This window comes from Triturus cristatus, chromosome 9 (assembly GCF_964204655.1).
Source record: "Triturus cristatus chromosome 9, aTriCri1.1, whole genome shotgun sequence".
Classification (NCBI taxonomy): domain Eukaryota; kingdom Metazoa; phylum Chordata; class Amphibia; order Caudata; family Salamandridae; genus Triturus; species Triturus cristatus.
In genome coordinates, this window is record NC_140592.1 from 365,069,339 (window position 1) to 365,093,972 (window position 24,634).

The 24,634-nt window shown below is 45.9% G+C and overlaps 1 protein-coding gene across 5 annotated transcripts in view; it reads right to left on the reverse strand.

Annotated features, from left to right (window-relative positions):
- Positions 1-332: 332 nt before the first annotated feature.
- Positions 333-24,634, reverse strand: part of CYB561D2 (cytochrome b561 family member D2) — a 49,673-nt gene continuing 25,371 nt past the window's right edge. For all 5 annotated transcript variants that reach the window (XM_085625165.1, XM_085625162.1, XM_085625161.1 and 2 more), the window contains one exon: positions 333-3,109. In XM_085625165.1, coding sequence (XP_085481291.1) covers positions 2,606-3,109 — 504 coding nt within the window. In that variant the 3' untranslated portion in view covers positions 333-2,605. The remainder of the gene's footprint in view (positions 3,110-24,634) is intronic.

Sequence of the window (24,634 nt, forward strand, 5' to 3'; positions counted from 1 at the left end):
TTTCAATGCCAGATCTGATGATTTTGCCAATGCTTGTTCGTACGACGTGTGGCATTCGAAGCCCTTAGTCTTCGTTTATTGACCGTGCAATTTATCTGAACAGATAGACCGTGTTTTGAATATAAATAAGTACCTGCAAGTCAGGCAAAACTCGTAGAAAACGTGTTTGCGTAAATGCAGCTAGTTGCAGTGGGAAAAGGCACTGCCACGTTTCCAAATACCCTTCGAGCACATGTTTATTGCACCGCACGATACATTTATTGGCTAATTCACAAAAACAACCTTGTACCTTCAGAAGAAGAAGCACGGCAAAACAAAACAGGCGCTTGCAGTTATTAAAAACATTCTTTTTTATTCGTTTGGACGGATTGCACTGACTCTGTTCGTTAAAAACATAAATGCATGAAAATATATCAATCGCGTTTTCTAGTGCAGGTCGTCTTGAAATATCGCGAGAAAGGATGAGGAATTGAGACTTCCGTCAAAGCGACTTTCTCAGGGTGTTATTGCCATTCACAGGCAGAGAGGTGAAGTACCGCAGTTCATGCCTCTTCAATCCCACGTCTCACCAGAAGATGGCAGCGCAACCCCACAGAAGAAGAACTTGCATGCTAACTGTACGGAATAGTCACGAATTAGGAGATCGTCTCCAGCAGTCACTTAGTGTATTTTGACAAGACAACACAACTACTAGTGCCCTGTGTCGCGGTCACATTTACTACCAAGTAAGGCAGCATTAGGTCGAACGTCATAAGGATTCCAGTTAGAGTGCTCCATGTGAACCACAGCATTGGTTGTCTGATTTGGAGAGAATCTTCTAAGGAAAAACATTATGGGCTACATGCATCCAAATTGTAAATTGTGAATACCTAATTGTGAAATCCTCAGAATTGCAATTAGGTAATCACAATTTACAATGTATGAAAGTCAAAGAATTTCAGATAGTGATTCCTAGGGGTTCACAAATCTCTCTATCTCATTAACATTAATGAGGTAGATTACAATTTGCGACCCCCTAGGAATAATCGCAAAACTCCCCACCATGTCTGTGATTGCTTTTAAATAAAACCATTTTTCTTTTTTTGTAAAGCAGCCCGTTTTCCTTAAAGGAAAACGAGATGCTTTACAAAAAGTAAAATGGAAAGTTTTCTTTTCATTTTTTAAGAGTAGGCAGTAGTCCGTGGGACCACTGTCTGCTCTTACAAAACAGTGCAACAAACATTCACAAAGGGGAAGGGGTCACTTTTGGACCCCTTCCCATTTGCGAATGGGTTACCACCTACTTGAAGTAGGTGGTAAAATGCAGATGTTTTGCGACCGCATTTCATTCACAAAACATCCCTACATACCAATGCGATTCGGTATTAGGAAGAGACATCCTAAACACACCTCTTCCTAATAGAGAATCACAAACCCATTTTGCGATTTGGTAACAGGTTACCGATTCGCAAAATAGGGGTTACTGCATCTGAAAAGCATTTTTTGCGTTTGCAAACATTTTTGATGCATGTGCCCCTAAATTTCCAATACAAATCAGTTCATGATTATGAAATACAAAATACAAATAGATCCAACATCGGAAGCTACATGATTAAGAATACCAGATAACTCCGTGTCACAAAGACACAATGCTGCAGCCCTGGGGTGTTCTTTTATAAATCATTATTCAATTTGATCAGCTAAAATCAGGCCAATATGTCGCAGATTGGTAAATGAAAACCCGGGACAGGAGCATTGTATCTTTGGTGACATGGATTATTCTGGTGAATTTACATATCATTTATTATTTTTTTGTATTTGTGGGTCATTACTAACGATTTTGAAAACTAAAATAATACATTATACAGATCCACCGCTGGGGTTAGCACCTGCCACTAGTTTCCTTGTGAATTTACATAATACCTTGATTAGTGATATGAAGGCAATAACACAGTCAGGAAATGATGAAGCTTAATGCAGAAAACAAGTGTAAGATGGAGGAGTATTACTTAGCACTGCAAACCGTACTATTGTTTTAGAGCCGTGAAGCAATAACTACTCCTTCTAGCCTCCCAAACATCTTCATAAAATGTGCACTGTTGTTGAATGCATGGATCGCAGACCTACATCTATTCCTAAGGAACAAACCTCAGCAACAGAGTGACCATCATCCAACATTGTGCTTTCCAAAGGGTACAACCAAGATGGATGCAGCTAGAACACGTCAAAGCGTGAAGCACATCTGGTGTTCTAAGCAGTGGTTTGAGAGGTCTCTTCTCATTGTATGATGGAGGTTTAGAAGAAGGGGAGTCAAAACTAAATAGAGGAAGTTATGGATAAATAGAGGAAAGGGTGAGAGAACAATGTAGGCCGGTAGAGAGAGGAAAATTAGAGACCTTTAGGCAGATCGGGGGGTTGGAGATGGACCAATACCTCCACAGAATATTAAATATCAAAAATATATTTTTGAAAGCATCATAACACTGTCATTATGAATTAGAAAAATATGAATTTTGGTATAGTTAAAAACAGTTTAAGAGCAGACTTTTCCACTTCCAACATAACCTTTTCTTTAAAATGTCTCATAGCCCATGGCTCCGGGGGCACTCACTTCCTGTTTCTTTTCTCATAACTGACTCCTTTTGCGGTAGAGATATGCATTGCTGACCTGGTTCATGACAACTAGACCAGTGATGATTGGACAGAGGGCAGCCAGGTACCAAAACACCCCAGTAACCGCAGCCGTGAACCAGAGCGAGCACATGCCCAGGAGGAGGCTGGTACAGCCCAGCAGGTACCCCACCAGACCAGATGTAGCATGGTACATCTTCCGCGTTGACAGGCTCCAGCGAGTGATTAGCTTGGGGTACAGCAGGGTGACACCTCCCAAACTCTGAAACGCAGCATAGATAATAGTGAGCAGCCCCAGAAGACCATGCCAGGTGGCAAAGTGTGGCTTGTCATTGAGGGACTTGTTGTAACTGATGATGACCAATCCCAGTGCAGCGAAAAGAAGGACACAGAGCTGGGCAGCCCAATGGAGGCGGACCTTGACATTGCGGGAGAAGGAGCGGAGCAGAGAGCTGTCTGGAGAGAAGACCAATAGTGCTTCGGTCATGAAGAAAGAGAACTGTGGGAAGAAAGGGCAGCAATTAAATGTCTGATACAACTAGGTCAAGTCAAGATAATCACACAAAGTTAAATCAAAACAAAGGGGCACATGCAGAGACAGCAGTATGATCAGTTGATCTGCAGCACAGACCTAGAAAGACAGACAGAACAATGATCATGGATCACACACTCACCATAAAACATTCTACGCAACATTTATCCTGAGCTAGGAACCATTCCGCAAGACCAGAATTGTAAACATAGAAGGACAGGAAGGATCCTCAATTTACTTAATGGCTGCCACTTTCTAGGCCATCAAGTCTCACCCGAAACAGTCTGAATATTATTGTATTCTGCTACATTTTGCCCCCACTACCAGGGATTTTAAGTCCTTGAAACCAATGGTTTTCCACTGACTGTGCTGTTTATGAAAATATTTGTGAAAAGAAGAAAGCTAAGAGTTCCTAATTTTAGGCAAGTGAGATCGAATCCACAAACATACATTTAAAGTTGTTTGATTTTAACAATTGGCTAATGCGCACACAAAATATTTAGTTATTGTACTCTGAAAACAGCAAGTTTCTTCTTCTGCTAATTTCTTGATCTGTTGCGTTTAATGTATTTTGCCCACTTTGAAAGGTTTTTGCTTAGTATCATCACAGTTTACCAATCCATCAAAATACTGTCAACTGAACAAACAGCCTGCTGCCACTGCATGCCTCATTAACAGTCCTTACTGCATCAGCTACAGAGCTTTAGATTACGATTTTGAAAATGCCCCTTTTATAAAATTGGCTTTTTCCTGCCCCAAGTTTTCTGAGGCCTTCGAGGAGCTTCCAGCTGCCTGGGCTTGTTAATTGCTCCTATGTCAGGAATGTGTATTGGTTCCACACAGTGAACAATAAGACCTGGGTGTAGCTGGGAGGGCTATCATGCCAGAATGGGAAGGGCGGAGATGTTCCCTGCTCTACTTACATTTCAAAGGAGCTACCTTAGCACACGCAAAAATAACGTGACATAGGGCTTTTATCACCACAGACATCTTGGGACCTAGGCAGGGAGTAAGGAAATCCCAGAACCATCTGTGGTGGAAAACTCCAGAAGTTTCTTCCACTTCAAAGCTGGCACCAGGTATAAATAGTGGACCCTCAGACCCACTCTTCAGTACACTCCTGGACCTGTAGAAGCCTACAAAGGACTGCCTTGTACTCCAGAGGACTGCCCTGCTGCTTGAGACCTTCCTTGTTTCTCAGCAGACTGCCCTACTGCTACCAGAGGACTGTAATGCTGCTTGAAGCCTGCCTTGCTCTTCAGAAGTCTGCCCCGTTGCTTGACATCAGCCTGCTGCTTGAAGGGGAGGACCACCTCCCTGAACCCAGAACTACCAGAGTGACTCCCAGGGTTGGTTGACTGGCTGACTTCCTGATCTGAGCTAAAGGCACACGTGCCCCAGAAGCCTCCTTGCAAGAGCCCAGCTGACCTGCTGCAACTGGCCCTGCCTGGACCTACAACTGTCCTTGCCTAATTCCTGCTGGCCTCTGTTGGAGGGAGCTCCTGATCCCCAAGAGGTGCCTCCCCATGTCATGGACCCTTGGCTGGAATCAGCTGAACTCTTGTGAAATCCTAAGGTTTTGAACTCTGCATGTCGAACTTTGAGAAGGTAACTTTTTTTTTTAGGGGGACTGACCTGGAACCTGCATTTGGCTCACAGTTTATCGGCTTTGGCCTGAACTAGTGACTAGCAGCACTAGATACCCATAGTTAGTGATTTCTGTTCTTTGCGCTATTTTTACTTAAACCTTTAAAATCGCCTTTCTCTGGTTCTACTGGTTGGATATTTGTCATTTTGGTTTCATTATATTTATTACATTTACAAAATTTTCTAAATTGGTGGGTGGCTTGGCCAGTAGCATGGCTGAGTAGCTGTGTTTCTCAGCGGCTCCGGCAGCCCGATAAGAATACTTAATCCTGGCCCACGACACTCATCGAAAGCTTTACGGGAAAGGAATAACTCCCCGCATTCATTACCACTGCAAAGAGACCTGCAAGAGCTGACGGCAGGTGCATAGAGCCCTTGGAGACTGATACAGAAAAACAGCGAGACCCGCAAATGCAAGATGGCGACAATCTGCCAGGAAACACTCGGAAGCCGGCGGTGGTGAGCAGTGAAGGAGGTGGGACGAGATTTCCCTCCTCCAGCTTTACTATCTCCCCTTTGCCTACGATCGTAGAGGCTGACCGGGAGAGAAACATGGACGGAGAGGGACTGCCTTCGGTGCCACGAGAGCGCAGATGGAGACAGACTGAGGTGGAGAGGGTAATGAAATGCCCTGAGTGAGGAGGCTGCTGAATTTGGATGTGGGAACGTGTTCTGCGGCATCGGAGCGGGAAGCAGGGTCGGCGATCTCTCGTGGAGCCCGGCGTGGTGCATTCCTATGCCGAAGGCGAGCGTCAGCTTCAGGTTCGAGTCCCGCAAGGTCACGATTATATCGTTCATCTGGAAACGCAGAAGATTAACATTCTTTAGGCGGGAAACTTCGGCATCGGGCTCTGTGTAATAGGGTTGCCTCGGCGGCAGCGCAACACTGATATTTGCAAGGAAGGTATTTTGCTATAGCTCGATGTTTAAATGATCGAGCCTTCAGCTACACCTGTACTTGTTTCTGTTGTGCTGGGCGAGATTGGGGGGGTTGCTGACCGCGAGTCGGGCCTCGCGGCACCAAAGACAGCGCTCCTACATCCTCTCCGGTGGAAGGGGTGCGGGGCTCAGCGGATCCCCCCATCGACGGCGCGGCCGCCTTTAGGGCTACAGATCAAGGTTTACGAATTTTAGGCATGTAAAAACGCGCCAAGGCGGTTTGGCCGGCAGAGTTCGCGATTTAGATATGAAGGTCAAATCCGTGGATACATCGCGGAGGGATGTGGCGCCTCGGCTAGCCTGCTGACTTTTGTGCTGAAAACCAGGGTTCGCGCCACTTTCTGTGATCCTGGGGCAAATCATATAATCTCTACAAGCCTGAATGTGCAATGCAAATACGGTGCTCGTATGAAGCGCTCCGCTACCTTCGGGTCTAGTCCGCGCTATATAAATATGCAATAATTTTCAGCCTTTAAGCGCCTATAATCCTTGCGGTGTCCGCCACGGTTGTGCGGTGGGAGTCGTTGTGCGCGTGCCTTTTGAGGCACGGGAGGCTGCGTTTGTTTCTGCGGCAATTACCAGGCCTCACATAAATGCCAAGATAACTCGTGTGATTCATTATCTTCCAGGAGAGCAAGCAGGTTTTTTGTACAGTTGAGGTTTTGACTTCAGCGAAGTTAGGGCAGAGGGTTAATATGCCGGCTGCTAAGAACGTGTGCCAAGTAGAGTACAGAGTGCGTATGATGTAAATAGGTCAGCTGGTTACTATTTTCAAAGAGGCATCCTTTTGTTATTTGCAATTGTGTCCTAATATTCATCAGTGAGCTGCAAACGCTTATCTAAATCTGCATTCACTCCACAATGCATACATTATTAGAACATGGTTACTGTGGCTCGCGCAGCGTTGGGTCAAGTGCTTTAGCAGCCTAATGCCGGTTTAGTTGGGCGATGATACTGGGTGGATCTGGTGCATTGGGGCCCCGAGGAGAGTTCCTGTGGGGGCAGTGGTTATCGTCGTGAGCCTATCTCCCTGGTTGAACACTGTGGCGGTGCTTCCAGCTAGGGGGTGGGATCCGGGCTTCGTTCCCGGCCGTCGCAGTGCCAGGGATGCAGCTTAGTGGAATAGCACATGCGTGGCATGGATGAGGCCCCGTCCCCATACCCACTTATAATGAATGCTCAAGCCCCAGACTGGGGTTGTCCTTGTCCACCCGGGCATCAGGACGGGTAATTGTGCCATCTGCGCAGTCGAGTGCGGCCGGAGTGACTGCACGTTTTACAAGCGGTGGGTGGGGGCATAAGAACAATGCACGGCAGGCCGCCGCGGCCTTGGGCGTGCCCTTAACCGGACTGGGCTAGCCTCCCGTCAGCACCAGTGTTTCATGGGGATCGCGTTTTCTGCTCGCCCCTAGCCGATCATAGGCACGCACCTGCCCTTAATTTAGTGTATGTATTGATAGATTAAATGCGAATTTCGATAGCACAAACCCTACACGAAGGTGTCAGAGCACGTTGCAAAGGGACCAGTTTCATCACATAACGACTTCAGGGTCTCGGGTTAAGCAGCACCTACATTTGGTTTCCTTGTGTGCGGGTTGGCCCTGCCATGAAGCAACTGAGGTTTGGCTTCCTCGCTCCAGAGAGTGCGGTTCGGCAGCGGAGGTGAAACATGAACGTGAGGCCATCTGCCGCCTTCCAGTAGAGCGAGTCGGTCGTGGCGCCCGCAGCACCATCAGAACTGGTGTAATTCGCGTGGTACTCTGTGTCTGGCCATAGCTGATTGCAATCGGACCGTAGCGAGTTGAGGGGGCGTTTTGCAAGTGGTCCAACAAACTTACGCTTTGGAGAAAACATGCTATTAAGCAGGCAGACACCGCTCCAAAGAGCTGTGAATGGCCTAGGATTTGACCGCGGTCAGCAATCCCGCCCGATCGCGAAAGCTAGCACAGTTCCCTACCCCCCCCCCCCCCCCCCCCCCGCATGCATAGGTTTTTTCCTAAGAGCTTTGAAGCACCGGATGCTGCCTTTCTTTTCGCGGCAATTCCAGGCCTCACATAAAGACCAAGATGACTCGTGTGATTCGTTTACTTCCTGGAGAGAGATCGGGGATGTGTATAGTGGAGGTTTTGACTTCGGTGTAGTTAGTGCATAGGGTTGATGTGCCCGCTGCAAGGAACGTGTGCCGGGTAGATTTCAGAGTGCGTATGATGTGAGTGGGTCAGCGGGTTACTGTGTTCAAAAGAGGCATCCTTTTGTTACTTGCAATGTATATCTTAAGGCCCTAATAGTCAACAGTGAGCTACGAACGCTGAGCCTAGAGCTGCATACACACCGCTAAGCATACATTATTAGAACATTGATTAATGTTGCAAAGAGGGTTAATTTGGCTAGAAATCGACTGAGCTTGTGCTTCCCCACACCAAGTAGCCTTAAACTATACTGCCTGCCAGCAGGGATGACATGAGTCTCCTACACTTTGAGTCCTTTGGCTCAGGTAACATTTCCGATACACTGATTGACATGCATATGATTGATTGGCTCGGCGGTTTTGTGTGAGAGGCAGGGTCGAAAACAACTCTGAGTCAAAAGCATGGCACAATAAAAATCTATTTGTCCAGACAATCAGCACAAAAGTGTAAGCTCAAATAAACTGAAAATAATACCAACTCACCTAATATCACAGAATCCATTCCTCCTCTTCTCCCAAATGGACATCATGCTGGTTCCATCCAACCCACCCCCCGTGTTGACTCTCCCCCACTAGTAAAACTAGTTAAGCCGAACACTCCCCCTAAACTCGCATCTAACTCAGAGGAAGGGTCTCTGAAAATTAAAACTGCAGATTAAGGATTTAAATAAAGAGGTCAGCGCTCTTAAAGCAATGGTTAGCCATCATCTGAATCCCTTAAACTCGTACTAGCAGACACAGTTCATATAAAGAATCAGCTACATAATTCTACAATAACAGTGTGCAGTGAGTTGCACCCTGTCAGACAGGTTTCAGGGGCCAGGGAGAATACTGTTAAACCCTACGATCACCTCCCACATGGTAGCACATTCAGATTCCACCAATATACATAACGGCCTGGCCCAACATTTGGTCACGTAACTGTACAAAACAGTACAAACTCGTTTGACTGGGCCTCAGTTTATAAAGTGTGTTGACACTCCTGGGAACCCTTCAAGCTCATCCATCCTTCCTAATAGGACGAAGAAGACGACGCAACTTATTAGAGATCCTGTGCTGGGTTCAGAACAAAATCGCTCAATTAACTAATGTCCCCAAATGATCCCCTAGTTTAATTAAAGAGGACAAAGTCGCACTGATAAATAAATGCACCCAATGGATCAGACATGTGAGGGGCTGTCGATCAATTATTAGGGAAGACATAATCATGGTGAAAAGGCTACCCCAATCTGGATCTGCTTGGATTGTATAGCGCTGACCCCTACCTGTAGTGAACTAGTTGACAATCTAGTGGCATTTGATGTTTGGAATTCCCATTTAACAGATACACAAATCCGAACGAAATACAACTCCCTGGATCTCTAATTAAATCTGCTACCCAAAAACCATCCTTTTTCTCGTTTAATAGAGTCTCCCCCAAGTGCATTGGATTGATGGTCATGGAAGCCTCTCCACAAGTACCATCGGAATGTAGTTCCTGAATGCACTGGAGAGTCTACCGGCCACCAACTAATTTCATGTGTTCTATCTGAACCCCATGCCTCCCCTGCCCACTTGTATCGAGGATATAACAAACAGCCCATGGGGCCCAAATGACCAGGTAGTCTCACTCCAGCCAATAGCAGCAACTCAGACATCATTCCTATCATGGAACATCGCAGGACTGAGATCTAGGGGAGCTTCTTCAGACTGGAACAGTCGAATTGATGCACATGATATCTTTATTTCAGGAAACATGGTCTACAGACCCCATATTCCATCCTGGGTGCCTGAATTATCATATACTGGCAGCTCGCCGCCAGTTAGGCAGGCCATAAGGAGGGATGACCATATGGGTGAGGCAGGCCATAGGCTATAAGATCCAGGAGCGCTGTAGAGACAGCTCCTTGCCATTCGCATGCAGATTAGCCACCAGACCTATATAGTTATTTAGAATGTATACACTAGAGGAATCAAAGGCAGTCGAAGGTCTAACACCGTTGTGTTACTGGGTGAACCTCTGGCTATTAACCCAGATATCCCTCACCTACTAATAGCAGGGGATTTTAATACAACCTTTGGGCCCCTCTACCAGGACAACAATAAACTAACCGAAGAGGAAGATGCTCTAAAGGGTACCCCCAGCCTAGAAATAGTGCCTATCAAAGGATGGACTGAAACAGCTTTACAACTAAAAGCCCTATGTTTGGAAATGGGCATTAGGGCAGTAAATGGGAGATCCAACTCAGATAGACATGAGTCAAACACTTATAATATTGGCTACCGTGCCAGCCATATTGATTATCAATAAATCTGGAATTGTGGCATGCCCTCATTAACTGAGAGAGCAGAGAGCGACCATACCTCTTGAAATTTGCACTTAAACTTTCTAATAATGGAAAGGGCTTAACACCTTCTGAAATGAGCATGACCAGAGATGTGCTGCTTTCCAATGACATTTGACAGGTTAAATGGGCAAAGCTAGTGGAAAAGCCAGATGTATTGTCATCAATTAAGGTAGACGTGACCCAGGTATTGGCAAGATAGAGACACTGCCAACTATGAAGATGTAAACGAAATCATAACTGGGGCTCACAACAAATTATTTGATAAAATAAGAAGTTTCTTTTTCAAGCCACTATGTCGGTGCCACAAATTACCTATAGCATAGCAACACCGGTATATCAAGGACTGTAGGCAAACCTATAAACTCCTTGCAGCAGCAATAAAGTCTAAAATCTAGCTTCTATTCAACAAGCAAGGAAATTGTATACACTGTCCCAGTGGAGAGCAAGAAAAGATTGGGATGAACAGCGAGACTAGTATTAGCAGGCTGTAGGAGGGTGAGATTGTCTCAACGAATCATTTGCCAATAATGCTGTCACTAGCTAAGGTTGTGGCATTAACATTCAGAGACAGTGACATGAAGCAGCCAGGGACAGTGAGCATAGGTTTCCGTGTGCTGGGTGAGAGTACATAGACAGAGGCTGTTGCCCCCATACTGTCTGATGTTCACAGCTTTTAATTGCCCATCCCATCATCGGATACCCGTGATGTCAGCTGGTGTTTATAATCATAGGGAAGGTAGTTAACTCACACGTTACCTTCATCTTGCGTTATTGTGATGTAGCTGTTGGAAACACACTTCTAAGCCAGAATGGACCCTAATTTGGCACAATTGAAAAACCATAATAGGATTTCATGTCCATAAACGCCTATTTCACCAATGCCTTGTTACCCATGCCATATTTTCCAGTCCTGAGAAACAGATTTAGGTGTGGCCCTCCTTCGCTCAGTCCTTCCTTGTAGCCTAGGGAGTTGGAACGTTCACAAATTTTGGCCCCGAGCTGAAAGATATGTATCCCTCAGAAGCAAATTCTCACCTTTTAGGCAGTTATATTGGCTTTATCCGGAGCATGGCAAAAGGTGTCCATATAAGCAGCCAGCTTTAAATATTTTGCCCTGCCTAGAAACCATGCATACCTCGAAGCAGCAGCATTTCGGGAACCACAAACACTATTAATACATCTCCTGTTTAGACAAAGTGGAAAATGAAATCTTCTTCGTGCTAGGAAAGAAACGCTGCTTTCCGAAAATTCAGCCACCTTTACCGGCAGAGAACATATTCTTCCATTGTTTACAAAATTATGTTCAAGGAATGAAGGGTATGATGGACTGAAGAATTAAAAAAAAAAAAAAAAAAAAAAAAAAAAAAGCTACGGTCCAGTTCTGGCTCTATAATGTAGGTTTTAGATCTTCACACAATTACGTCTGGAAGATCTGCAGTTACATCTCAAAGAAAGTTAGGAACATCATTCACGTATAAGTCAAACAACTCCTAGGAGGCATATTTGGGCTGCAAAGTAGCAGGAGTACCACTGGCATTCCCAGTATTAACATAGTGAGGCATTTATGCTCTGGTTCCCCCCTGGGTCACGCTGTCCTGTCTGCTCGCTGGTATGCGGGCAGAACTTTGGGAGGGCTAGGCTTCACATAGGGTGCTGACTGTCGGAAGGTGATGGTCATACTCCGACTAGGGCTAGACTCAGATAACTGAGGTAAGAGGAAGTAGAGCGGGTTTGTCAACTCTTACCTCCACCCGCGGGCACTTCCTGGCAGGAGTGGCTTGTCATAGGTATTGTTCTTCAGCCATGCAAAGGTAACATTGGACCAACGCCTATTTTTAGGTTTCGGGTCCCTTCAGTCAAAATCCACGGGGAGCTTTGATAGAATGGGGGCACTTGCCTGAGGGGGCATGCCGGCTCCGGGCCTGCATGGGCTAAGACTGGTTTGGCTGGACCTGGGGAAGCCCGGTAATCAGTTGCAAATTATTGCCGTTATTTACGGGTTACAGAACAGGATCCATAATTTAGCCCACTAAAGCTAGCTCGCAGGGGCAGGGCACCTATAACAGCGAAGGGAGGAAGGGGGGGGGCTCTGGCAGCGACGGGAGCCTCCCCAGAGCTGTGGCGGAGTTAAAGGGCAATCTGGAGGCAGAAGGGTACAGTAAGGGTACCTCTGCGACAGTCGGTACAGTAAGGGTACCCCTGTCCGGCACAGTAAGGGTGCCCGAGCCAAGGTCCGGGAGCCGAAGGAGGTTCTGGGAAGACCGCGACGGCGCCCCGTTAGTCCTTCGGGCGGTTGGGGGGGCCTGACCAACCGGGGGTGTGCCATAACACGCTCCGCCCCGTTAAAAGGGGCGGGAGTATTACACAGATCACGTGATCCAAAGGAGGATCTGAAAAATGTGCCGCACTGCCGGGCATCGACCCACCGTACGTGCTGGCTCGCAAGGCGGGCGGAGCAGCGAGGGGCTGCTTGCCCTGGATCGCCCGTAAGATAACCCACTCTATCGTCATACTTATGTTGTATGAAATAAACCTGCAGCAGTTCTTCACCCATAACTAATGTGTCAGTGTAATCATTGGGTGATGTCTGTGCATACGTGTTGAGTGGAGCGGATGACGGTGTGGTCACTATGACGGAGCTATTAAAAGGGACGAGAGAGGTGAGCGCTGGCCGACAGTAGGGGCCTAGACCTGGGGCGGAGGCCTGATCTTCGGCAACCCGCTGAGGAGAGGAATTCCTGAGAGACTGCATCCAGGGATCCTTTCCCCTTTCTCTCCCGCTTCTCCTCCCCCCCCTCTCGCCCTTTCAGAGAAACCAGGGAGAGGGCTAAGGTGGCCGGGGACGGACAGAGGCAGTGAGGTGAAGGACCTAGGGACCCGCCGGGCCTGGCTGCCGCAACCCTGGGAAGAGACTGAGAACACCGGCATTGGTGAAGGCCAGGGGCAGGCACTCCGCTGCAGGCCAGTGCGAGGCATCGGAGCACCAAGGCGCCACACACATGGTCCATGATACAGAGGCAGAGACATGGTGACTGGGGGCAGAGAGTTACGGGAGGGAGCGCAACGAGTTCGAAGGACCTGGAGTGCTTCCCCTGCTGAAAGCAATAACAGACTTAGTGACAGCTACCCACCCCGCAGTGGCCCATAAAAAGCCCCTCCCCACCTTGAGAACACCAGAAATCGGACATACCTCCCTCGCCAGGCCTGAAGTGATACGCCAGGAGGGGGGTCTTGTGTATGAGAGGAGGGAGGCACACCTCGCAGAGGGAGGGTACCGGCGGGAGACATAGCCACCCTGGTGACCCAAACGGACGAGACCCTCCCCACAACTGGCACCAACATCGTGCCAGCCTGAGATGAACAGTGCCCGGGGAGTGAGCCTGTTGTACGGGTTGTATGGGGATTTGGCCTTGACGCCTGATGGTATTAAGAGTTAGAACTTTTGAAGGAAGATGTCAGAGTCACACTAAGGACTATTGAGCAGAGCAGTGAGCAGGATTGCGCTCCTGAAGCAGCACTGGAGCTTCGTGCAGACAGATGTGAATGGTTATCCCCCCATTAGGGAAGGACAACAGAATAGATAAGGGGCCCAGAAAACACACAAGTAAGACCTGTATGCGCTGAAGAAGTTACCGGTGTCTGCCATATGTGAGTGGTCATGAATAAACCAATGTCGTGTCTTTTCCCCACAGCCCAGAAGAACCCATCATAGTTGCTGAGTGGGGGTTTCTCCCTCCCCACTCTGGAACTTATTCGATATTGACGTGAAATGCCAATGGATTAGGCAATAAAATATATTAAACAACTCAAGCCAGACATTGTCTTCCTGCAGGAGACACACCTAATGCGCTCCCACTGCTCCTTTCTGGGGAAGGGTATATACACTACATTGGTGCATGCAGGCTTCTCATCAAGATCGAGAGGAGTAGCGATATTAATTAAAAAGTCGCCCCCTTCCATACATCCAGAACGTGGACAGACCCCAGCAGAACGTTTGTGGCGGTGCAAGGAACGTGGGGTCGGAGGGAACTTACACTGATCAGTGTGCATGCGCCACTAAGACTGCAGCAACACACACTAGAAAACGTAGCACAGATACTTATAGACTCGGGCACCTCCATACATCATTGGTGGTGATTTTAACGACGTGTTAAATCCACAATTAGACCGTACACAGGCGAGAGTTGGTACACACACCTCGAACAGTTCCAGAACACACTGGGCTGACACTGGGGCTGACTGATCTTTGGAGACGCCAACATCTGACAGACCGTACATACTCATACTTCTCGGACGCCCACAGGGTCTTCTCCAGACTAGATTACCTACTCTCCCCATCGGGAGCGGTGGAGGGGATTGAAAAGGTGGAATATCTGGCATGGGGCATATCAGACCACTCACCTTTAAAGTTGACGGTGGGGGGGAGGGGTGTAGGGAGACAGGGGGAGTGGAGATTACAAGCTTGGCTCCTACAAGATAAAACAAATTGCCCATGAGATCCAAATAGATTTGGAACTATACTTCAGTGAAAACGAGGGCACAGTGTCTCTATGGGAGGCCTATAAAACAGTGGTAAGAGACAGAGCACAAAATATAGCCCATAAAAAAAGAAACAGACCCAGGAAATAGAGACCCTGGAGCAGGGACTCCTAGAACTAGAAAAACATATAAATACAAATATGGACCACCACAGGTTGTGACAGATGGAGATAACCCAGAGAGAATATAAAAGCCTAATCACCCAGGAATCAAAAACCCAACTCTTGACCACATAACACTGGCTATATGAGACAGAGCGGGAAAACTATTGGCCTGGCCAAGTAGGAGAGAGAGAGCGAAGGGAGGTGGGTGACCTCCATACAAGAACAAGACAAGATACACACCACATCCCCAAATATAGCAAACACTTTTGCCCGGTACTATGCAGTTATACAGAGCCAGACCAATGCTAGACGCTGCCCAAATAGACTCTTATCTTCCAACAGTATAAGCTCCCACTTTGTCCCGAGAAGATAGAGAATTCTTGGAGAGAGAATTGACCCTAGAGGAAGTAAGGGATGAAATTAGCAGGCAAAACCAGGGAAGGTCATAGGCCCGAACGGGCTTCTAGTAGACTTTTTTAAACATATCGCCACCAACCTATTGGCCCCGCACCTCCTGAACATGTTCCGGACATCCCTAGTAGAAAGGACACTCCCACTGGACCTGCGAAGGGCTACAGTGATGGTGATCCATAAACCAGGTAAACCCCCAATGAAACGTGGGTCCTATAGACCCATATCCTTACTGAATGTGGAAACAAAGACACTTGCCACTGTGTTAGCGACACATCTCCTGACAGTATTATCATCCCTCATTCACAGGGACCCATCCGGCTTTATGCCGCAGCGTACCACAAGACTTAATCTTCGTCAACTAGCTAATTGGATAGATACTGTAAAGAATTAATCCACAACACACATGTTCCTCTCCTTAGATGCAGAGAAGGCCTCAACATGGTACATTGGCCATTCCTGAGCCAAGCCCTGTTGAAGTTCGGATTTGGCCCGGCTTTTATAGCTTTGGTGGACCTACTCTATACTAGCCCAGTGGCCAGGGTTGGGTTAATGAAATAACCTCGGAGACCTTCCAGGTCCAGAGAGGCACCCTTAAGGGCTGCCCTCTGTCCCTGCTGCTATTTGCACTGGTCCTGGAACCGTTTGCCTGCATAGTAATGAAAACACCCAGAAATCCCTGGTTTTAAAGATAGTGAGGGCGCCCTTTCAGACGAGCGCTTATCGCTCTACGCAGATGACATCCTCCTATATATTATGAATCCAGATAAGACACTCCCAATAGTGCTAAGCACCTTTCAGGAATACAATAAGCACGAGGGCTACAGTATCAACTGGGAAAAGTCCAGTCTGTACTCAGTAGGAGAACATATGGACAAGAGACGGATCCTGTGACGTTTTCAGGCCCCAGAAGAATTCAGGTACCTGGGTCTGTATATTACCACCAATGACACAACCAATATCAATCAAAATATTAGGAGGATGCTTGCGGAATTTCTATAATGGGAAGAGCTGCATTATACAAAATGATTACGCTTCGGAAATTGTTATATGCGCTTCAAAACACATATTGCAGAATACCCGAAGACATATTAACCATGATAAATACAGACTTGCACACATTACTGTGGGACGGAAGACACCCGAAAGTTGTATTGCAAACACTGCAATGAAATCAGTACAACGGGGGGACTAGAATTGGAGCCGAAATATACCCTACTGGACATTAACATTCCCACCGAAATAGACCTGCTACACCACAAACTCCTTCTATACAACTTAGGGCTCGTAGTGGCCAAGAGAAATATTGCTCGCCAATGGGGAGACCCAAACCCGCCCACACTTACTGAGTGGAGGACCCAGATTGATCTCTACATGATAGCTGAAAAAGTGGCCTACCAGACGAGAGGACGTCCTGAACGTTTTGCAAGATCTGGACTCCTTGAATACAATTTTATGGGCTAAGTGTAGAGGGGGAAGATGACGAAAAAGCCATAAAGAGGCAAAGCCTGAGAATCGTAGAAGGATGAGGAAACTCACCCCTTTCCCCCAACTTCCCCCCCATCCTCCTAGACCTCGTGTGTCCCTGTGCCCTTTGTACTTCTCTCAGGTTTGAATTGATAAGGCGGACTGTAAATGCAGGTATCCCGGAGAGACACAAGCTCAATGCAGTCGAGCTGGTATTACTACTATATAGTGTCATGCTACCTTCATTATTGCAACGTCTGATTTGTATCTATGCATCGCTGATTCTTGACCGTCCATATATTGCATATAATTATGTTAATAAAAACTGTAATAAAAACTGTTTAAAAAAAAAAAAATCGCAAACCAATTTTAGATTTTTTTTTTTGTTGTATTTTCACTTTATAACTGCTTATGTGCTGCCTAAATACTTAACACAATGCCTCTAAGTTAAGCCTGACTGTATTTTTGCCACTCTACCAGAAGGTTAAGCACAGGTTAATATAGTGACTTTTGTGGCTGCGTTTCTAATGCATGTAAAATGTGCAAATGTTTATGTGAAATTTATGTCTCATAAATAGTGTTTTTTATGAAGGATTGAGTCGTAATGCTAATTATATTGCACTTGAAATGAGTTACCGAAGACACCTAGAAGAGTAGATTATGAGATGAATAGTTATGACACATTTTTATTCAAAACACATTGCTTTTAATATGGATATAGTTTTTGATGTCCTGTTCAAATTGCTCCCGCTCGTACAACTCCCAATTAATGCAAAGCCATCTCTCCCCTTGTTTCATCAAGGGAATGACGTAAAAGTATTAGGGATGTATAATATTGTTAGAAAGCCTGTATTGCGAATGAAGCTTCCACTATGTACCATCATTTTCAAGGTCTTCCGCTGGAAGGGTTAGTGTGAATGTGCAGATTATACGAGTCATTGTTAGAGAGGTGTTTCTATTTGTGCTGATCATCTCCGGAGGTCAGTTGCTGAGGGAGAAGATGGAAAATTTCCCTTATCTTACAGTGATACTCAAAGTATGGCCCGCGGGCCGCATGCGGCCCTCTTGACCTTTATATGCAGCTCCCTGGGCAACAGCAGCACTGGGCTGCTGTTTACTGGACTCCGCACTAACATTAAAAATATTTTTTTAAATAAACAGCATGCATTTTTTAAAAGTTTTATTTCATAGCTAGGAAGTACTGCACCCCAGGTTGTCCAGATCCACATTGTGCAATTCAGTTCAGCCACTAGATGTACATGCTTCGCTTCTCTACACCCACTTTACAGCCCCCACCCTGCTTGCATTAGTGTGGCCCTCGGTCACACCAAAGACCAAACATCCCCAGGACCTGTAAATTAAATACTACGAGGGGGCCTGCAGCACTGATTGTGCCACACACTCACTAGCCCTTTTAACATGTCTCAGGCCTGCCACTGCAGAGCCTGTGGGTGCAGTTTTAAACTGCCATTTCGACTTGAAAAAGTTAACCTACCTGCCAGGATCAAACCCTTCCCTTTTATTACATAGAAGTCACCTCTAATGTAGACCCTGGGGAGGGTGCAGTGTATTTAAAAGGTAGAGTATATACTTCTGAGTTTTACATGTCCTGGTAGTGAAAAACTATTACATTTGCATTTCCCTACTGCACAGCCTATCTATCTCACAGATTAACATTGGGATTACCGTGTTACATTTTAGAAATGTAATTTCCAAATGGGAAAATATTTAAATTTGGCGTTTGATGTCTCTAGACTCACAATTTAAAATACCAACTTAAGATGAAGTTGGATTTTAAATTGTAAGTCTGAAAATGCCACTTTTAGAAAGTAAAAACAACAAATGATGGACGGAATGCTAAACAAATCAACCATTCACCCCCAGTCAAAGACCCGGGTTTAATCCATCATTGTTTTGCTTTCCACACCACCCCAGTTTAGACCCAGCCATATGCAAATCAATCTTGACCATGCTCCCCATGGGAAAAGTCGAACCGGAACTGCCAGGTCAGGTCCTCCCTGGACCGGAAACAAGCACCATGGGACTGGTTTCGGGGCATCACCCGATCAGACAGGCTAGATTGAATTCAGTAGCACAGTAAGCATGCAACCCATGCATGGGCATGCCCTTACCACTTGGGGCACAAAAAAGCAAAAGGCACAGCTGATAGACGGGATGCTGAACAAATCAAACAAACATTCAAACATGGGTTTAATCAATTGTTTTTTTGCTGTAATTTAAGTGTTGCACAAATACTTTACACATTGCCCCTCAAGTTAAGCATGACTGCTCTGTGCCAATCTACCAGGGAGTGAACACAGGTTAATTTAGTCTGTGTATCTGACTTGCCCGGACTAGGATTGTGGTCCCTACTTTGACAGGGTGCATACCTCTGCTAACCAGAGACCTAATTTCTAACACTCCTTAATTTGTTAATTTTGCTTTTTCCAAACACACTTCCATTCCACCTGCCTTTGTGCATCAGTGACTCTGCCGGTTGCAAGCATGGAGTTTGAGCTCAACAACCTGGAGAGCTGTGGCTTAGCTCAAAGGATTCTGAAGGGAGAGGGGCCTTCCAGCAAACAAGAACTCCAGAAGGGCCTAGGGCATAGGAGACGGCCCGCCAGTTACAGTTAACAGCACAGAAGAATGAGGAGGTGGACATTGAGAAGGGGGATAAGGAAACGGAAGGGGAGGATGACAATTCCCCGATTGGGGCACCAGAAGAGAGAGGTGTGCCCACAGGAGTGAGGTCCCCTGCCAGATTGACAGCAGGCAGAAGTTTCTCTGCCTGCAACTTGTCCCCAGACAAGCTAGAGGACAGGAAAGCAGAAAGAGAGTTTAGGTTGAAGATCGCCAAACAGAAAATGGAGGAGACTGTTGCCCAGAGGGTTAGAGAGGACAGAAATGCTGACGCAGAAAGAGCCCTGGCAAAGGAGAAGGTTCAGGCAGAAATAAACTGATATTGGCTCATGAAGTGAGTCTGAAAGAGCCGTGCCTTAAAGCGAAGCAAGCAGCAGAATCCAGCAGCAATGGTGGCACCATGCATTTAGTGTCCATTGGAGAGCTGAGAGACCACATACCACAAGACCTGTTGCCAAACTATGCGGTGAGGGATGATACAAATAAATTATGTTCTGCCTATGAGGCAGCCCTTAGAATGCAATGGGTCCCAGAGGAGGAATGGGGAGCAAGCCTGTGGTAACACATGCTCACAGTGGGAAGGCACAGCCTCCTGAAACTAGAGGTGAGGGAGCAGATGAGGTATGCTCCTATGAAGGCAATTTTATGAGCCAGGTTTGGGCTGACCCCTGGCAAATACTGCATCAGGTTCAGAGACAGCCAGAAATTGCCAAACCAGTCTTGGGTAGATTATACTGGATTACTCCAGCAAGACAATGAGTGATTGGGTGAGGGGCAGCAAAGTGAATGATTTCACTGAACTGTACAATCTAATTTTGAGAGAGCACATGTTCAGTACTTGCTTCACAGAGTTGTGGCAACATCTGATTGACAGTAAGCGCACAGACACCAAGAGAGCCTGCAAAGGTGGCAGACCTCTGGATCAGTAATAGAATGTCTAAGAAGGTACCTGGGAGTGACCACAAGAAGAATAGGTCAGGTTTCCCCCAGCAGAGTGAGGGAGAGGTCCAAGGATACACAGACACGTCCCAGAGTAAGGTAGGGAGAAAGGGTTCCCAAGTCCCTTCTGAGAATGAGGGGGTGGAGATTCTGGTGCGCAGTGGCCCATGGCACCCAGTTTTCAGCCTCGAGCTTTAATAGTTGTGAGTTAGGACACAAGCAGGGGGACTCGTTCTGTCCTAAGGAACCACCCACTGGTGGGATCTATAAGGGGGTGACCAACATGGCATAAGATGTATTGAGTCCAGAGGGGCAGGTGACAGAACATGCTCTAGTAAGTAAGTAAATCTTTATTCGGTTATAATCAGTAATAACCATAAAAGTAGATACACATAAAATAACAACTTACAAATGCAGTAAAACAATTTCCAAAATAGAAGCTATATCAAATACATAGCAGCATAATCATAAACCAATCTGTACACTTTGAAGATAAATTCATCCGAGGTTTGCTCTATGTTTAAAAATACATTTTAAGAAGGTACTAACGGTTTTTGAAACTAGGGGATTATTCAAAAATTGCAAATATAGCATTGCGGGGCGACATCTATTGAAACCGAGAGCTCTAAGCAAGGGTATTAGCCATAGTTTACGGTGTGGAATGTAGTACTTACAGAAGAGGACTTCCCCCCTTTCTGTCTCTTGCCTGCTCTCATTACGTAAGTTTTTTTAATATTTATTTTCAGATCCAAACTACCCATAAACCTAGCATATCTATCCAGTGCTTTTTGCAGTTCCCGCGGGGTGCGTGCCAAAATCACTGCATCATCCGCGTAGAGGAGTGCGGGGACTGGACGATTGTTTACTCGAGGGAGGTCCTGGCAGCCTCTCAGCATCTCTGCCTCGAGGCCATTAGTATAGAGTGAAAACAAGAAGGGGGCCAGGACGCAACCCTGTCTTACGCCCCGCTCCACCTTAAATGATTCTGATACTTCTCCTCGTGTTCCAAAACGAACCCTAGAGGAAGCATAGGAATACAGTGCACGGAGGAGGTTTACAAGAGTTGGATCGATACCTATATCTGTAAGAACTGCCCAGAGTTTTTGGTGGGAAACGCAGTCGAAGGCTGCCGAAAGGTCGACATAGACCATATAGAGCCTTCCTTGCTTTGCCGACACGTACTTTCCCAATATGAGGGCAAGATTCAAGGCCTGTTCCGTGGTTCCAAAACCCTCCCTGAAGCCATATTGGATATCGGATAGTATTTTTTGGTCATCCGCCCATTCCTGTAGACGTTGGAGAAGGACTCTCCCCAGTACCTTTCCAAGCAAGTCCAGTAATGAAATTGGGCGGTAACAAGTGACCTCCTCCCTGTTTCCCTTCTTAAAAATAGGGACCATAATGGAGTGAGTCCAAGTTTCCATTAGTCCACATTTCATGGCCGCATCGAAGACCCTCTTTAAAATTGGAGCCCATAAATCTAAGTTAAATTTAAAAAAGTCCACTGGGACGCCATCCGGTCCCGGAGCTTTTCCACCTTTACTCATTTTAACAGCGTTTATGACTTCGGTAATTTCAAAATTTATGGGTATGGGAAATAAATTACCTTGTGAATTCTGATTAGTCTCCTCTGATTGTTCAGCTCCTGGTAGTCTACCAAAGACTTTGGAGAAATGATTGACCCATGCAGAGCCATCTATTGTTACTTCTATTGTTGGCTGATCATTTAGATTTGCCAGAAAGGGTGTTTTCACTACCTTCCAAAACTCTGCGCTATTTTTATTCCTGGCGGACTCATATAATTGATCCCAAAGTTTTTTTTTAAATTTCCTGTTGTCTTATTTTACAGGCTAGTCTATATGACCTTCTTAGGGAACGGATCTCCTCTTTGTCTCTGACAGAGTTCGTCAGGGCTTTTTTTAGAGCTTTATGGGCCAGGGTACAGTCTCTATTAAACCATCCTTTCTTCCCACCCTTGCTCCCTTTCTTCTTATGTTTTAGGCACTCGTTTACTTTGACCAAGATTTTACTGAAGTTTTCCAGGACTTCCTCCTCATCTATCTCCTCCTCTAGGCACTTCATTACGGCGGGAAATACCGCGAGTACCACCTTCTTTGTCAAATCTGCTGGCTCTATCTTGCCCCAGCCTATGGCATAGCCATTAATTTTAGTTAGGGTTAAATTATTTTGTGCAAGTGCAGTCATCAGCAGTTGGGGGGTTAATTTTCCCAAGTCCATCACTAAATCGAAGGCCAAAGCAACGTGGTCACTTAGTGTGTTAGCGACTAATCTAAATTCCTGCGCTTTACTCACAGAGGCGGCTGAAACCAATATGTAATCAATGGTTGACTCCCATCCCCTGCCCACATAAGTTGGCTGTAATTGTCCGGTACTAATATCCGTTTTATTTAAAATGACTAATCCTAGTTCTGAAAGTAGGTCATTTAAAAAATCCCCTACCCTGGAATGACTAAAATGGGTGATGTGAGTTTCTGTTTCATCCACTATGCCGCAGATATTAGTATTTTCCACGGCACAGGGGTGATGGTTAAAATCACCTCCCCAAACAATAGTTGGGGCGTTTGAGCCTTGTATTTTCTTTTGGAGGGAGGAAAGTTTGTTCCGAAGGACCCCAAGAGTGTTTATTCTCTCGGAATCGGGCAGATTATCATAGGTATTAACCAGGAAGATCGTGTTTTTCTTTGGGAACAATAACCTCAGGATCTGATAGTTAGGCTGTAGGCTAAGTTCCTTGACTTCTAATCCTGGTATGGTATTTTTTATATATAGCGTTAGGCCTCCCTTGGCCCTACCATATGAGCCTGCAACTGCTGGAGAGAAATATGTTTTATACCCTATCATGTGCAATTCATTAGTGGTCCACGTCTCCTGCAAGGCTATAACATGGTAGTCCTGCAGAAAGTCCATTGCACTTCCGTCCATTATTTTCGAACGTAGACCCGCTATATTCCAGGACATAATTTGTAGTGTTAGGGCGTCCTTACTGAAATCGCTAATGTTTTTAACACTAACTATTTCTTCTACGGGAAAAATCTCCCGGATTTCCAAGGAACAATTTCCCGGTTCTAAAGATCCGCTGCGGGAACTATTGCCGTAGGCCATTATATCGGCTCCTCCAATAAAGGGCAAAATAGGAGATTGTAAATAGTTGCCTTTTTCCAATTCTTGCCTATCTGTATCGACACTTAATTTGGCTATCTCTTTGGGCGTGACAGGTACTGGAAAAGTGGATTTTTGGGTCGAAGACTCAACATCAATAAGTCAATCAACGCTTTCCAGATCGTAAAGTGGAAGAAAATAATTAGAGGTAGGCACGCTATATTCCTGGTAGGGGTGAAGGTTCACTTTATGAGGTGGTGCAAGGGGCCTTTGATAATAATGGGCATTGTTCTGTGGACCCCTAAAAAGAGGTGGGTTAGGAATATAATTACAAGGATGAGAGAAAAAAAGTTGATAATTGGGTTCCTTCCCGCCTACAAAATGGTCTTTTACGGAATTCGGTTTTAGGTGAGAGATCAATTCTTGTGGGTAAAAATAGTTAACATAATGGGTAAGAATGCCGTCCCCCCCCTCTAGCTTCATACCAGTCACCAACATATCTGACGGCTCTGTGATCCCTAAAATTTATGATTATGACATCCCTCTTCCTGTCTTTTGGTCTTGAACCCACCCAAGACGTGCGTCTTACCATTAAAATTTCTCCGTTTATGTGCGCTGGTAGGGGTCTGTTTTGTTTTAACCAATATATTGTTTTGTTTCTTAGGGCGTAATAATCCTCCCTTGTTCCCTCTGGGAGTTGTGGTACTCCCGTCATTATGATAGTATATGGTGCTGATTCTGGGGGTAAATCCACTCTTCTACTCGGGGGGTGGAGGGTGGCTGATTGGGATCCTCACCATTTACCTTCTCTTGTCTATTTTTTAGAGGGATGTTATTAGTAGTCGTAAGGGTTTTATTCCCTGCTACTTTTTTAACATTTCCTAATTCATCGGTTTTAGTGGTATCAGCCCTCTCTGTTTGTCTTCCTGATTCATTACCACAGGGATTAGTGGGACCTTTGCCTTTGATGTCTTTAGCTGACTTTCCCAGGGATTTTTTACCCAAAACGTTATGCCTGTTTGCCACGATACCACTAGTTGATGGTTGTTGTAAGGGCCTGATGGGAGAAACCTCTGAGTCAGACGAGATGTTTTTTGTCTGCACTCTAGCTAGTTCGGTTAGAGCTATGCTATTCTCTTGCTGTTTTTTGCCCAGGTTATCAAGGTGC